The 16,993-nt window shown below is 39.0% G+C and overlaps 1 protein-coding gene across 1 annotated transcript in view; it reads left to right on the top strand.

The window, feature by feature from the left end:
* mocs3 (molybdenum cofactor synthesis 3) overlaps positions 1-16,993 on the top strand; it is a 67,998-nt gene that overhangs the window by 38,222 nt on the left and 12,783 nt on the right. Inside the window, exons 10-12 of the mRNA XM_060830843.1 lie at positions 8,005-8,052; positions 8,330-8,426; positions 9,679-9,789. Of these exons, the coding sequence (XP_060686826.1) occupies positions 8,005-8,052; positions 8,330-8,426; positions 9,679-9,789 (256 nt within the window). The remainder of the gene's footprint in view (positions 1-8,004; positions 8,053-8,329; positions 8,427-9,678; positions 9,790-16,993) is intronic.

Genomic DNA, 16,993 nt, shown 5'->3' with positions numbered 1-16,993 from the left:
TATTTAAACATGTAGCAACCAAAATAAGACCCCTTGAGTAAGCAAGTGAAGCATCACAAGTGAACTTGGCTTTGTCTGATTTAGTGGTGGAATTTAGCAATAATTCCACCAACTGCCTGTCTCTGGAAGTGTACAGGTTTCGATCCTTGTGCAGTGCTGTTCTTTGAAGTTCCGCGACTGAATTATTCAGGCATTGAATTCTTGTACAAGTTATTGTCCTTTTAAGTATGTAATGTGATATTATTGATGACTTTTTTTTAGATTCTTTGATCCACAATATTTTAAGTCTGCAGTTGCCATTTTATCAGAAATATAGAATCCTTACAGTGGGGAAGCAGGCCATTTGGCCCATCGAGTCAACACCAACCCTCCAAACAGCATTCCACTTAAACCCAGCCCCTTAACCTATCCCTGTAACCCCACATTTATCATGACTAATCCATCTAGCTTGCAGTGGGAGGAAACCCACAGACAAGTCATCCAAGGCTGCAGTCAAACCTGGGTTGCTGGTGATGTAAGGCAGCAGTGCTAACCACTGAGCCATCATGCCAGCCCTTTTGTTCCTTGGTAAATTTAGCTAACTGTTTGAACGCTTTAAGTTACTTTGCTGGGCAATCAGTTATCCTTTTGGCATAAAAAGATGTTATCAAGCAAATGTCAAACAGCTTTGTTCATGTAGCTTCAACTCCTCCCAAACATGGCTAAATGCTTTCAATTCCTGTATACGTTTGCCCTTGTCTTTAAAAGTATATTCAAGACAGTTGTTATTCTTCTGTCTGTGTGTAACAGTTATCTTTTGATTCTTTCAATCAATGAACAGTTACTAAAGTTCTGAAGTTTATAATATCACAATTATTCTCCCCTGTTCTGGATTCTCTTACTATTTAGTTTTTTTTCAACTCCAGTGACTCCCTTTTAATATTTGAATACTTGATAACATAGTCATACAGTTATAGAGTTGTACAACACGGAAACAGACCCTTCTGTCCAACTTGTCCAAACTGACCAGATAGCTGAAACTAATCTAGTTCCATTTTCCAGCACTTGGTCTGTATCCCTCTAAACCTTTCCTATTCATGTATCCATTGTCACATTGTTGGTCTGGTACAAGGTTAATTTGCCCTTGAATTTATTTTAGAGAGGGGCTAATTTGGCTTGGCTCCATTTGTATCTGAAGTTTGAATGGTTCATTGGGGCCTCATTGTTTATTCTAACAGACAGTGCTTCAGGTCAAAAGCTTGAACGGTCTTTTGAAAAGCTGATCTAGTCAAGGTGGTGTGGCCTTCTCTATTGTTGTGCATTTCAATTCAATTCATGAGTGAGTTGAGTAAGAGTCACAAGGGAAACAGGAAGCCTTCTCTCGATGATTTCCAAGTGTAAGTTGCCTGTGCCATTGTTTACTGTTTGTGATAAGGGATGTGTGTATTGGAACTGTTGCAAGTATTTTTGGAACAGCATCATTAAGTTGGGTTTGGGTAGGATAAATTATCAGGTATTCTGTTTTCTGTTCTTTATGTTTCATACCATAATTTTGTAAATAAATTGTTTGTTTAAAACTTGGCAGATGATCCAACTAATTTACTCCAGCAATATCCATTATACACCTAGCTAAACAAATAGCAAAGTTACAGTCTGAGCTACCAGCTTAAAAAACGTTTTGAGGGGTCTGGCCTCATCCATTACAGATTAAAGTACGTTTGTGGGATTCAAACAGCAAATGGTAGGTGTTAGTGTCTTTTTACTTTGGGTGTTGTTTTGGTTGGATTAAACAGCACTTGGATAGCAATGGCTCTTTCAGTGACCAATTATTTTGCTGAGGTGGAGGAAGTGACCTTGGGGATTTTACAAAAGGCAAATAAGGCCAAGCTGTGGGGTTGAAGCTACCTCGTAATGGGAGGAAAGATGAGATGATTTCAGCAATAGCTCAGTATTTAAATTTGATTGGAACACCATCCGGATTTGTAGACATGGCAAGAATTCAATTGCAAATGAAGCAGCTTGAGTTAGAGGTGAGAGGGAAGGAAAGGGTGGCAGAAATGAAACAGTTTGAGTTAGAATTAAAATCTGAAGAAAACGAACAAAGGGTTTAGGAGAAAACAAAGAAAAAGAGAGAGGTTGAACTTCAGAAACTGACACTTAAAAAGGGAAGTCAGCTTAAGCGATAAAGAGTAAAGGTATGTTTATTGTGGAAGAGCAGAGAGTTAAGACGGCAAGGTTAGCAGCTGAAGTGGCTGATGACTATGAGTTGGTCTATAAACCATTATTTGGCTTCCTGAATCAATTTCAATCCATGAGAGATAGAAGCCCTCCATTTCTTCCTCTCGCACCGTCCCAACCAGTACCCTTCCACTGACACCCTCATCTGCCTTCCTGAACTGGTCCTCACCCTGAACTTCTCCTTCCAATCCTCTCACTTCCTCCAGAGCAAAGGAGTAGCCAGCTATGCCTGCCTCTTTGTTGGATGCAGCTATGCCATCCCTCACCTTTTCCTCCACAACATCGATGACTGTATTGGCACTATGTTGTGCTCCCACGGGGAGGTAGAACCACAGACTGAATCTGAATGTAGTTAAACATGTTTGCATTTTTATAGTTAGTGAATGTATATGTGTGTTTAAAATACTAACTGATTTTTTTTTAGGATTTTGAAAAAGAGGCTATCTTTAGATATTGATGAGTTTTTTTTAAGGAAGAAGGTGTCACATTGCTGGTCTGGTACAAGGTTACTTTGCCCTTGAGTTTTTTTTTCAGAGAGGGGGTAATTTTGGCTTGGCTCCATTGTGTCAGAAGTTTGGGTTCATTGGGGCCTTGTTGTTTACCCTAACAGATAGTACTTCAAAAGACCTTTCAGGCTTTTGGCCTGAAAAACTGATATAGTCAAGGCGGTGTGGCCTGCTCTTTAGTTGTTCAGTTCAGTTCAGGAGTGAGTTGAGTTAGAGTCACAGGGAAAACAGGAAGCCTTGTCTCTCTCCTTCTTCCCTTATGATTCTGAACAGTAAGTTGTCTGTGCCATGACCCTTTACATTAAAACGTTGCCCCTTAGGTCTGTCTTAAATCTTTCCCCTCTCACCCTAAACCTATGCCCTTAAGTTCTGGACTCACCACACCAGGGAAAAGACCTTGTCTATTTACCTTATCCATACCCCTCATGATTTTATAAACTTTTATAAGGTCACCTCTCAGACTCCACTTCAGGGAAAACAGCCGCAGCCTATTTAGCTTCTCCCTTTAGCTCAAACCTTCCAACCCTGGTAACATCCTTGTAAATCTCTTCTAAACCTTTTTCAGATTTCACAATATCCTTCCAGTGGAGGCAGACCAGAATTGCTCACAGTATTCTAAAAGTGGCATAACCAATATCCTGTACAGCTGCAACATAATGTCCCAACTCCTATAATTCAATGCTCTGACCAGTAAAGGAAAGCATATCAAGCCGCCTTCACCTGCGACTGTCTACCTGCGGCTCCCTTTCAAAGAACTATGAACCTGCACTCCAAGGTCTTCTTGTTCAGCAACACTCCAGATTTTTTTTAAACTCAAGCAAATAGAAACCAAGAGTATGCCATCTGGCCTCAATTCAACCCATTAATTCTAACAAAACAATAATTTGTAGTTCCATGGTAGTGTCTCTACCTCTGGACCCATCTCTTCTATAAGATGTCTGAGCAGATTGATTTAAAAATGTCTACAATTAAATCATTGGTACTTACTGTTGAATTAAAATACCATTGAGTCGAAGGTCAAAATTCTATTAGCATTTTTGATTACATTTTGTAATAGGTTTTACTAATTGTGTACAAGAGGACCTAAATCCTTTTGCTCCTCAATGGCTCCCAGTCTTTCCCCATGAAGAAGCATTCTTTTTTTACTTAGGATCCAAAACAGATAAGCTGTTTCCCATTTTTGAGCATCTATCACATTTGCTCATTAATTTGTTCTTTGATCCTTTTAATTTTCCTGTTCTCATGTATGCAGCTTAACTGCATTAACTTTGTATCATTTGACAGTTTAAATATATAACAATCCTTTAAACAAAAAAAGATAAAGAACTGAAAATCAGAAACTTTTTGAAAAACTTATTTTCTCTCCACAGATGGTGCCAAATCTGCTGAGTTAATGTTTTGAGTCACTGAAGAAGGGTCACTGGACTTGAAACATTAACTTTGTTTTTGCTCCACAGATGCTGCAAGACCTGCTGAGTTTTTCACGCAAATTCTGATTTTGTAACAATTTCTTAATGTCTTTAATATATGTCGTAAAAAGCTGAGGTTCCATTGCAGATCTGTGGGGAATAATACTTCCTCTAAACAATTGGAAGATTTCCTCCCTCCCTGTCTTCCAATTTTTTACCAACTCGATAGCTCCAATTTAGTGCACTTTAATGTTTGGTAATCTACTGTGCAGAATCTTAACGGATGTCTTTTGAAAGTGTAATTGAGAATCGATACTGGGTGGAATTCTCATATGGAGAATTGAGATTGTAAAATCAATTTACCATTGTGTTGCAAAGTTTTGATAGATGCAGCAGTACATTATGCTGCCACCCTGACTAATATAAGAGGAAGAAGAGTCTTCTGTTTGGTTTTTGTGATTAATTCATACTTGATTTTATATGAATGGTTTAAAATTTTACTAATAATAATGAACAGAAGAAATCATCCACTGCTGTCCAGGTGACCTGATAAAATGCACATAGAACTTTTTAAATCAAAAAAGTACTCTGTTAGAAATGTGTTCCTATGCTTACTAAAAAGTTTATAATATTTTCAGAAATGGTAGCTGGCTACATTGTGGGCAAGTCACTCATTGATGAATCAGAACGTGAGGGAGACTCAAACACATTCCTCTAATAGGTAGAGATAAAATCTGCAAACTGATACATCACTGTTATTCTTATCATTGTTGCTCATATGCATTGCATTATTTCTATCCCTTGGTATCCGTCAATTTGACTTGTACTGAGCCCAAGCCACAAAGTCAATCTTCTGTTTTTTTTTGTGTCAGGAGCACTGGATTAAATGGACAGGGACAAGAAAGTGATATATGTTTAGAGATGTAGAGCATGGCTTAATGTGCACTTTCTATTACTGTTTACTAAAGAAGAGGTGCTGATGAAGTATTAGCAGAAGTGGAGATGGGAGAGCTGTGAGTGAGGTGTAAATTAACAAACAGGATGCACAGGAAGTGTTGGCTGTACTTGCAGTGGGTAAATTGCTGATCCAAATGGCTTGCAGTCGAGGTTGCAAACAGAAATGCAAGTGGGGATAATAGTGAAAAAACTTGCCATAGTCTTCCAAACTTCTCCTGTATCTCGAGAAGTGCCAGAAGATTGAAAAGTGACAATGTGACACTCCTGTTTAACAATGAAGGTAAGGATGTTTCTCGTAACTATAGTCAGTAAGTTTAATATTAGTAGTGGATAAAGTTTGAAAAACAATTATCAGGGAAAAGATCAACAGACTGATTGATAGATTTGAATTAATGAAGGCAATCCAGCACTGATATGTAACAGGCAGATTATGTTTTATGAATCTGATTTCAATTTTTAATTGAAGAGATAGCGAAAGGGAAGACCATTGATGTTGTTAGCATGGAAATAAAGGGTTGGACAGAGTACGACAAAAAGTTGGTTCAGTGTTAGCTTGGTTTAAAAATGACATGTATAAATGAGTTGGATTGTGGGATACAGAAAAATTTCAATATTTGCATTCAACAATCTCGATGATGTATAAATGGTAAGGATGGTGCCAACTGACTCTTATTGGTTAAAGACTAGGAAAATGGACAGACACGTGAGAAACTGGAATTTAATAGAGGAATCTGAACTGATGAATTTTTACAGTATGCACTTGGAGACACAATTTTAAAAAAAGCCAAATTATTTTCTTGTGCCATGAAGACTGATTCTATTTTGTTGCTTAAAAGGAAGGAATATCCTAAGGAATGCTGGATAACTTTAGATATAGATTAGATTAGACTTACAGTGTGGAAACAGGCCCTTCGGCCCAACAAGTGCACACCGACCCGCCGAAGCGCAACCCACCCATACCCCTACATTTACCCCTTACCTAACACTACGGGCAATTTAGCTTGGCCAATTCACCTGACCCGCACATCTTTGGACTGTGGGAGGAAACCGGAGCACCCGGAGGAAACCCACGCAGACACGGGGAGAACGTGCAAACTCCACACAGTCAGTCGCCTGAGTCGGGAAATGAACCCGGGTCTACAGGCGCTGTGAGGCAGCAGTGCTAACCACTGTGCCACCGTGCCGCCCACATATAGTATTCTTAAAATTCCTCATGAACGCTTGATCACAAGCTTTTTTACAGTGTTTTTCTGGATAAACTTTATTAGCAGCCAAAAAGCTAGTTGAAAGATGTTTGCAGGTACTAGGTAAAGGAATTATGTGGGACTAGAAGATCTACTGAAATGATTGACCTAAGTATAAGTATTGGGGCCCTTTATTGTTTCTGATCAACGGACTTGATTCAGAAACTCAACACAAATTAGTCGGATTTGCATGTGTAACTAAATTGATATGGTCAAAGTAGCGTAGCGAGTCAAGATGTCATTTACAAATGGCATTTAATGAACCAGTGTGGATATTGGGAGAAGCTTGAGTTTTATTTCAAGTTAAATCACAAGCAGAACAATGGAACACAGATTCTTAGAGATAAAAGAAATGTTCAGGTCGATTGTCATTTAATATATCTGCACGTTTTTAAAATTAGATGTTCAATGATCTACCCAACAAGACAATGTGATAGACTGTCTGTTTGGAATTTACACATTCTCCTAGTGTCTGCGTGGGTTTTCTTTGGGTGCTCCAGTTTCCTCTTACAATCCAAAGATGTGCAGGTTAGGTGAATTGGCCATGCTAAATTGCCCATTGTGTTCCGGGATGTTTAGGTTAGGTGCATTAGTCAGGGGTAAATGTCGAGTAATGAGTTTGAGTGGGATACTTTTTGGAGGATTGATGTGGACTTGGGCCGAAGGGCCTGTTTCCACGCTGTAGGGATTCTGTGAAATTCTATGAAGAATTCACTCGAAATATTCAAAACTTCTAAACACACAAAATGTACTTCAAACATTATCATGATCCCATGCCATTCACCCAGCCTTTTCTGAAAGTTGTGTTTTGCCTGTACTAGCTAGAATAAATGCATCTGCCAGCTTTGTATCTCCTTGTCTTCATACAAATCCATTATGTTGTATTCCAGTAAATAAGGACCTTCAATCATATTCATTTAGTACTATATCCACCAGGTGGCTATGGTGGACACGACTAATGGAGTTGTCAGCAGTTCAGCTGATATTTTCACAACTCTGTAGAGTCCTGTATGTTCATCTGAGAATGCTCTTTTTTCTGTATAGTTATAATTTCTTGAAATCTCTTAAAAAAAAAATTGAATTGGTTTGGAGGCATGCAATTGTTGGCAATTAGTTTTATTCATTCACGGGATCAGGGCGTCGCTGGCTAGACCAGCATTTATTGCACAACCCTCTTTACTCAGAGGACAGTTGAGAATCAACCACATTGCTGTGGGTCTGGAGTCACATGTAGGTCAAATGAGGTAAGGGTGGGAGTTTTCTTCCCTAAAGGACATTAGTGAACCAGATGGGTTTTTCCAACAATTGCTAGTTGTAGTCATCATTAGACTCTTAATTTAACCATCTGCTTTGGTGGAATTTGAACCTAGGTCCCCAGATTATTACCTGGGTCTCTGGATTAACAGTCTAGCGATTAATGCGACTAGGCTATCACATTCCGACTTTATGGAGAGTTTTTTAAAACGGAGATGATCGCACGTTCTTGTACAATTTAAATTATGTCTCTTAAGTAGAAGAGGTGGTGTAACAAAAATGCCTGTCCTACGATTCCTTTATCCTATTCGAATCTGCAGTAAACTATTAATGTGTATGTTATCTGTATAAAGCTCTATATCCTGTTGGTTATTCTAACTCATGATCTCTCCCATTTCCTATACTTTCCAATTTTAGTGTAGGACACTTCATTTATTAACTGGAGAACAAAGAATAACTGTACAGGTAAGATAAGCAATTTTAACTTCCATATCAAGTATTTTCTACTTCATTGTATGAGTTTATCAGAAGTATTACAGCTGTATTTGTCATTGAAAACATGTTGATATACTACATTGTATATGCCTGATAATAAAACAACTTGCCTCCGTAAATCAACACAAAGTTTTTCATGTTGCAACTTACTTTGAAGTTCATAAACTGACATCACCCACTGGAACCTATTAAATTGTTCACAAAGTCTGGCTATTAACAATTATTTTTTTCTAATCAATCACTTCAGGAATATAAACAGCTTTTGGATCAAGGTGTTCCTCATATTCTGGTTGATGTTCGTTCTCAGGTGGAAGTTGATATTTGCAAACTACCTCATTCCATTTGTATCCTTTAAATTTGTTTTGATGATCATTTATGAATTCTGGTAGGCTCAATGCTGGAATAAAATTAACAAGTGAAGAAGCTAAATAGCCTTCAAATTTCCTTTCATGTTTACATTAAAATTTCAAAATTATGACCTCAAACATTACTACTTGGGTGTTTTTGCAGATTGGTGTTCAAAAGAACAACAGAATAAACATTGTTTTTTTTTAATTAACCCATGTACTGATAGTGAAAAGTATTGTTTTTCATGCTAACCAGACAAATCATACCTTACGTTAGTACATTAGGGTAATAAACAGGATGCAGCATATAGTATTATAGCTTGAGGAGGTGCAGAGAAAATCACCTCAGACACTAAAAGGGCAAATCCTCAACCACTGTGTGAAAGGTTGTGAATTGGTCTGGTCACAACCTTGTATTATCAACACAGATCTGAAAGAAAACAATAAGTATCTGTGATCCAGATTTGTGGCAGAACTGTGCTTCTGACGATTTTTATTCATTCTCTCTACCCATAATGTTTGTGTCTGGTCTTGTCTTTTTTGTGTGTCGAATTGTATGTGTATTGGAGTTTTAAAAAGGGGTTAAAGTTTAAACTAAGGAGCAGGAGAATCGACATTTCGGACGTAAGCCCTTCTTCAGGAATTCCTGAAGAAGGGCTTATGTCCGAAATGTCGATTCTCCTGCTCCTTGGATGCTGCTTGACTTGCTGCGCTTCTCCAGCAACACATTTTTCAGCTCTGATCTCCATTCCTGAAGAAGAGCTTATGTCCGAAACATCAATTCTTCTGCTCCTTGGATACTGCCTGACCTGCTGCGCTTTTCCAGCAACATATTTTTCAGGTCTGATCTCCAGCATCTGCAGTCCTCACGTTCTCCTAAAGTTTAAACTATACAATTATAGATTGGCAAATCAACTTGTCCACTTATTTCCATTGATTAAAAATAGTCTGATTACAATGAGTAGTTATTTTGCTGTTAATAGAAAAAGATCTTGGTTTATACATTCTGTTAACCTGAATTAAACAGTTACAAAGAATTGGGCAGTTTGATGGTTTAATCAATTTTTTACATTTGTGATGCCTTTGGGAATAGTGGACTTGATTTCCAACAAACTACCCCTGTGAGTTATGACAGTAATTGCTTTAAAGGTAACCATTGTAGCTGTAAACTATGTTTTTTTTATTAATGTATATTCTTGTTTTCAAATGCAAAGAGCACAGTACAATTGTTTCCTATACATGATGCCAGATTTTCCATTGGCTAAATTAGAGGAAAAGAATACTGAATACATGAAGCTTTTACAGAATCGCATCATCACAAGTAGAAAGGAGGCAGTAGATGAAACTGCTGCTTTCCCAGGTACAGTTCTTCCTGCATATAAAATATACTTTATTATGCACTGGGCCTTACAAGCACAAACAATTGTGGGATTTATCTATTTAAAAGCTGAGAGCTTAACATGAAGGAGCTTTTGCAGAAATACTTGCAGTTCATTTGTCCTTGAGCTGTGTTTTCCAGTGTCTGCAATCCAGATATCCAAATTCCAATTATGATAGGGAAGTAAAATTGCCAGAATATATAAAGTTTTCTTTGTTAGTAATGTCTAAATCTACAATTGCAAACAACAGGCAATCTTTCTTCTAAATTTGAAGGAAAGTTGGACAGAAACTTCAGTTAGTTATGACTAGACAGCAAATTCAGTACCAAGGCAATTACACTTTTTTATATTTTCTAATATAAGTACAGTCGAGGCATTAAAATCTAAATATTTTTGGTGTAGTGCACAATGTATTATGTGTATAAACACTTATTGGTTTTACATTTACGCTTTTGCTTCAGAATTCTAAACTGTGCTTTTAAATTCAGAGTCACTGAATTGTTATGGTACTGGAGGAGGCCAGTTGGCCTATTATGTTTCAGCTGTCTGATCATTTTGACTTGGTGCCAACCTCCTGCCTTTCGCCTACAACTGTCTGTTGTTTCTATTTAATTAGTCGTCATCCAATGCCACCTTGAATGTCTCAATTAAACCTGCCTCACAGGGAGAGCATTCCAAATCCACACCATTTGCTGAGTGAATGGGTTTTTTTTTCACCTCGCGTTTGCTTCTTTTGCAAAACACTTAAAAATGTGACCTGTTTTTACAAACCAGTTTCTCCCTATTTATTCTATCCAGACCCTCTTGATTTTTAAAACCTATATTGAATCCCCCTTCTCTAAGGAAAATAATCCCAATTTCTCCCTCTAACTGAAACTGATTATCCTTGGAATCATTCTTGCAAGCCTTTTACTGCACTGTCTCAAATGCATTCACATCTGTTCTAAAGCATGGTGCCGAGAACTATACACAATACTCTACTCTAGCTGAGATCTAACCACTATTGAACATTGGTTCAGAATAGCGTTCCTGCTCTTGCACTCTGAAGCTTATGTATAATATTGTATTAAAAGCTCTGTTTACCTGTTCTACCACCTTTAATGATATATATACGCAGGTCTCTTTGCTGGTCTACCATCTTTAGAACAGTACAGTTTATTTTGTACCTTTTTTTGTATTGAAGTGTGTCTCCTCACGACAAACTTTCCTCCAACTTGAAAAGTACCTATTAACCATTACTGTTCCTCCTACCACTCTTCCAACTTTATATCCAATTTGCTAGTATCCCTTTTATTCTGTGATCCATCACTTTCTTACGGGTCTGTTGTGTGATGCTGTGTTGAGCACCTTTTGAAAGTTCATGCACATGTCAACAGCCTTGCCCTCATCAAGCTCTGCTATTTTTTTTAAAGAAAAAAAATTCAGTTATTTAGACAGGATTTTCCCTTATCAAATCTGTGTTGACTCTTCTAAATTAACTCATTTTTCCACTTGACTATTCATTCTATCCCGAATAAATGTTTCTAGATATTTCCTACCACCAAAGTTAAACCGACTGGTCTGTAATTGCTGGGCCTATCTTTACAACTTTTTTTGAATGAGAATGTTCCTTGGATGCTGCCTGACCTGCTGCACTTTTCCAGCAACACATTTTCAGCTCTGATCTCCAGCATCTGCAGACCTCACTTTCTCCTCATATTTAACACCCAGGCATGTTCTGCCTTGAGCCAGGTCTCCTTAATCACCACGGCATCATAATTCCACTAGGCAATCTGGACCTGTCGTCTTAACTATATCCATTTGTTTATCTACAGCAAACTTTGTTTAACCAGCACTTTAGGAACTGCCACTCTCAATAAACTGTGAAAAATTATTGTGAAGTTTACTATATTATTCTGTCCAATTATTATAGTTTTTTAAAATTTATTGACCTCAGTGTAAATCTACTTGTTCAATTGAATGGCCACATGAAATATCAAATTAAAAATCATACAACACCAGGTTATAGTCCAACAGATTTAATTGGAAGCACACTAGCTTTTGGAGCGACGCTCCTTCATCAGGTGATAAGGAGCGTCGCTCTGAAAACTAGTGTACTTCCAATTAAACCTGTTGGACTATAACCTGGTGTTGTGCGATTTTTAACTGTGTACACCCCAGTCCAACACCGGCATCTCCAAATCATGAAATATCAATGCAGAGTGACAGCAACATTAGAGTACTTGCTGTTGTTTCCAATTTCGAGTCAATTTCTCCTCAAATACTACAATTTACTGTGATGTCCAAGTAGTCAGTTGAAGATGTAAGTGAGAAGGCTCTCTGTTGATGATTTTTATTTAAGTGGTTAATGCTGTAAATAAAGTATAACAGTGACGTGTATATCTTCTGCATTATGTTTCTTTTACATAGTGTGTGATTTTACATTGAATATGTGGATCCCTTGATTATTTGGTATATTTGATCAACCGGCATACTGCAGGTCCCAAGGGTGCCAGTCAATAAAAGTTTGGTGCATATGCATTATAGGCATTGTTACTGTTTCCTTTGACTCCTTATATCAGCTCTCGGTTCTAGTGCTATCAACCTCCCAAAATGTTATGCATTCTGATACTACTTTCTAATATACTCTCCTGGTTCCTGTATCCCTGCTGAGTTAGGTTAAACCCCCAAAAAAACTACGAGCAATACACCCTGGCAAGAACTCCATCCCAGATGCAACCTGAAAGTGAAAGTCACCCTAATCCCAGGGGACCATAGACTACTGCCTCATTAGAGGGAAAACACATCTCAGGCGAGATGCAAAGTTGAGAAGGTGGGGCTTTAGCACAGCCAATACGGTAATTGTATGTGTATTGTTGCTGTGGCTCTGCATTGCAAACCAGCTGTCTAGCTAACTGAGATGACTGCAATGAGAACCATAATGGTCATCATTAGATTAAGTTGTTTTTAAATTCGAGTTATTAAAATTTGAATTCAAATTCATGCTGTGGATGATATGTAAATCCAATGTATTCAGACATTGGATCTGGACTGTTAATCCAATGACACTACAGCTGCGCTATCACCTCCAATCTAAGCTTTTGCTTTTCCTTTTTCAAAACTACTTATAAACCTTACTGATCAGAAGATCCTGAAGAAAATACGACCCTTCGTTACACTGCACTCTACTTTTTTAATTGAAGTATTTTATAGCTCGTACTGTCTTGATCACTTCCTGCATTTTCTGAATTTCTGATTGCAAATGTTATGTAGTATGATTAATCGAGAAAATAAAATTTAGGTTTTAGCAGAATGAAATTGGTTTTAATTTAACTAATGTACTGTCAATGATTGGACTGTTTGCTGGGTTGTTATTATCTATGCACCAGTGCAACAACACTTTTTGATAAGGATTTGGTGGTAAAAGAGTTTCTGACTTATAAATTTACAAATCTATAGATTTTTGTACAAAGCTTAACATAGAAACATGGGAAATAGCTGCAGGAGTAGGCCATTTGGTCCTTCAAGTCTGCACCGCTATTCAATGTGATCGTGCAATCTCAGTATCACATTCCCACTTTCTCTCCACATCCTTTGGAACGTTTAGCCACAAGGACTATGTCCAGATCCTTCTTGAATATATCTAATGAACTGACCCCAACAACTTCCTGTGGGAGAGAATTCCACAGGTTCACAACTCTTAAGTGAAGAAATGCAACCTCACCTCTTCCCCAACATTGGGGACATTCTTCCCGCATCTAGACTGTCCAAACCCATTCTTCTAGTTTCCAGCAAGTACAAGTCCGGTTGATCCAGTCTTTCCTTATGTCAGTCCTTCCACCTCGGGAATCAGTCTGTTGAACCTTCGCTGAAATCCGTCAATAGCAAGAATGTCCTTCCATTGTTTAGGAGACTAAAACTACACACAGTATTCAAGGTGTGGCCTCAGCAAGGCCCTGTATAACTGCAACAGGACATCCATATTCTGATACTCAAATCCTCTTGCTATGAAGGCCAGAATGCCATTAACTTTCCTCACTGCCTGCTGCACCTACATGCCAACCTTCAGTAACTGTTCCAACATAACACCCAGGTTTTGTTGCATCTCACCTTTTTTTTTTAAACTGCCGCCATTCAGATAATTGCTTTCCTGTTTTTGCGACCAAAGTGGATAACCTCACATTTATCCACATTATATTGTATTTGCCAAGTATTTGCCCATTCAGCCAGACTGTCCAAGTCATCCTTCTGCCTCTGAGAATCTGCCTCTAAGAATCCTCCTCACCGCACACACTGCCACCCAGCTTAGAGTCATCTGCACATTTGGATAAATAGCTTTCAATTCTTTCATCCAAATCATTAATGTATATTGTGAACAGCTGAGATCTCAGCATTGAAACCTGTGGGACCCCACTCGTCACTGTCTGTGGCTCTGAAAAAGACCCATTTACTATAACACTCTGCTTCTTGTCTGCAAACTTGATTTCTGTCTGTCCTGTCTGACAACCAGTTTTCTACCCCTTCCTGTCTGACAACCAGTTTTCTACCCCTTCCTGTCTGCCATGTTCTCTATCCATGTCAATACGTTACCTCCAATATCATGAGCATTAATCTTCCTTCCTAATCTCGTGTGGAACCTTGTCAAAACTTTTTGAAAGTCCACATACACAACATTTGCTGATTCACCCTTGTCTACTCTTCTGGTCACATCTCAACACATTCTAGAAAATTTGTCATTTGTTAATTTTAAACAAACGTTTTAATGGAAAAGCATTAAAAGGTGACATTCATTTAATCTTTGCACTTAAACCATAATCTAAAGTTTAAACCACTTTGAATGATTTTAACTTCTTGTGGATGTGTGCCTATTAAAATGAAGACACATAATATGCAAACCTGTCCCCTTAAGGATTGAGAACATCTGACATGGGAACATGCCTTCATTCAGAGAACGAGGAGATCTGGATCATAAATGTTTTCAGCGTACTTCACACTTCTTGACCAATCTACCACATTACTTTTTTGGTAATAGAGAAAAAGAGCTCTAAGACATATAAATTGTTTGCCTAATCATTTAACATCAGAACCCTTGAGTATTCATATTAATGGCATAAATTTATTCTTTTGGATTGTGAAATTAACAATAGATAATTTATATTTGTTAATAACTGAAAAATTCATGTTCCAAAAAACCAGTGACTCCTCTTGCCATTAAGTTATGCTTTTTGTTTCTTTCAAAATAAGCATATTGTTAGCTTTTGGAGTGACTTTTTTTTTAATGACTAGTTTGAAATCTTTGGTATGCATCTTTGCCTTCAAAATATTCAATGAGGTAGGTTCAACTACTTCACTAGGCAGGGAATTTCAGAAATTCACAACCCTTTGGGTGAGAAAATGCTTCCTCAACTCTGTCCTAAATCTGCTCCTCCTTATTTTGAGGCTATACCTTCTTATTCTAGTTCCACCCGCTAGTGGATGTAACCTCTCTGCTTCTATCTTGTATATTCCCTTCGTAGTTTTGTTTCTGTAAGATCACTACCCCTCCTAAAATCTTCTAAATTTCAATGAGTATAGTCCCAGCCTACTCAATCTCTTCTCATGAGCCAATTTCTCAACCCCAAAATCAACTTAGTAAACCTCCTGTGCAGCCCCTCCGGTGCCAGTACATCCTTTCTCAAGTAAGGAAACCAAAACTGTACACAGTACTCCAGATGTGGCCTTACCAGAATCTTTATACAGTTGCAGCATTACTTCTCAATTTTTAAACTCTATCTCCCTAGCAATGAAGGACAATATATCGTTTTAAGCTTCATACAAGATTTATAAATATTTTGAGGTTTGTTTTTATAATTAGCATTTCATATATTGAGAAATCCTCGTGTTTAAAATTTCATATCACAGGTTCACGTACCACATATGAAACTAAGTTTAGATCTTCTTCCGAAGTCCCTGCAAATGTTGCTGAATCCACTTCAAGAATTAAAGGAAGAGCTAGAGTATTGTATAGTGCCTTCAGTCTAAGGAAATAGTTCATGAGAGGCTTGTCTTTTATATTTTTAAACAAAAACCTGTCAACTACAAGCTTCTTGAACCCAGTATTCCCAATTCCTTCCTCTCCGCTGCAACTGCTCTCAGGAGGACCAGCTCCAATGCCGTATAACCCAGATAGCCTCCTTCTTCAAAGACCGCAATTTCCCCCCAGACGTGATCGACGATGCTGTCCATCGCATCTCCTCCACTTGCTGCTCCTCCGTCCTTGAACCCCGCCCCTCCAATCGCCACCAGGTCAGAACTCCACTGGTCCTCACCTACCACCCCACCAACCTCCATATACATCGTATCATCCGTCATCATTTCCGCCATCTCCAAACGGACCCCACTACCAGGGATATATTTCCCTCCCCTCCCCTATCAGCGTTCCGAAAAGACCACTCCTTCCGTGACTCCCTTATCAGGTCCATCCCCCCCACCACCAACCCAACTTCCACTCCCGGCACCTTCCCCTGCAACCAGAAGAAATGCAAAACTTGCACCCACACCTCCCCCCTTGCTTCCCTCCGAGGCCCCAAGGGATCTTTCCATGTCTGCCACAAATTCACCTGCATCTCCACACACATCATTTACTGCACCCAATGTGGCATCCTCTATATTGGGGAAATAGGCCGTCTAGGTGCGGAACGTTTCGGAGAACACCTCTGGGACACCCAGACCAACCAACCCAACCACCCTGTGGCTCAACACCTCAACTCCCCCTCCCACTCCACCAAGGACATGCAGGTCCTTGGACTCCTCCATCGCCAGACCATAGCAACATGACGACTGGAGGAAGAACGCCTCATCTTTCGCCTAGGAACCCTCTAGCCAGAAGGGATGAACTCAGATTTCTCCAGTTTCCTCATTTTCCCCCCCCCACCCCTGCCACCTTGTCTCAGTCCCAACCCTCGAACTCAATACCACCTTCCTAACCTGCAATCTTCTTCCTGACCTCTCCACCCCCACCCCTACTCCGGCCTATCGCCCTCACTTTAACCACCTTCCACCTATCGCATTTCCAACGCCCCTCCCCAAGTCCCTCCTCACTACCTTTTATCTTAGCCTGCTTGGCACACTCTCCTCATTCCTGAAGAAGGGCTCATGCCCGAAACGTCAATTCTCCTGCTCCTTGGATGCTGCCTGACCTGCTGTGCTTTTCCAGCAACACATTTT

The sequence above is a fragment of the Hemiscyllium ocellatum genome, chromosome 10 (genome assembly GCF_020745735.1).
Source record: "Hemiscyllium ocellatum isolate sHemOce1 chromosome 10, sHemOce1.pat.X.cur, whole genome shotgun sequence".
NCBI classification, from domain to species: domain Eukaryota; kingdom Metazoa; phylum Chordata; class Chondrichthyes; order Orectolobiformes; family Hemiscylliidae; genus Hemiscyllium; species Hemiscyllium ocellatum.
The sequence above is the reverse complement of the archived record's forward strand: the minus strand, read 5'-3'. Positions and strand labels throughout refer to the sequence as shown.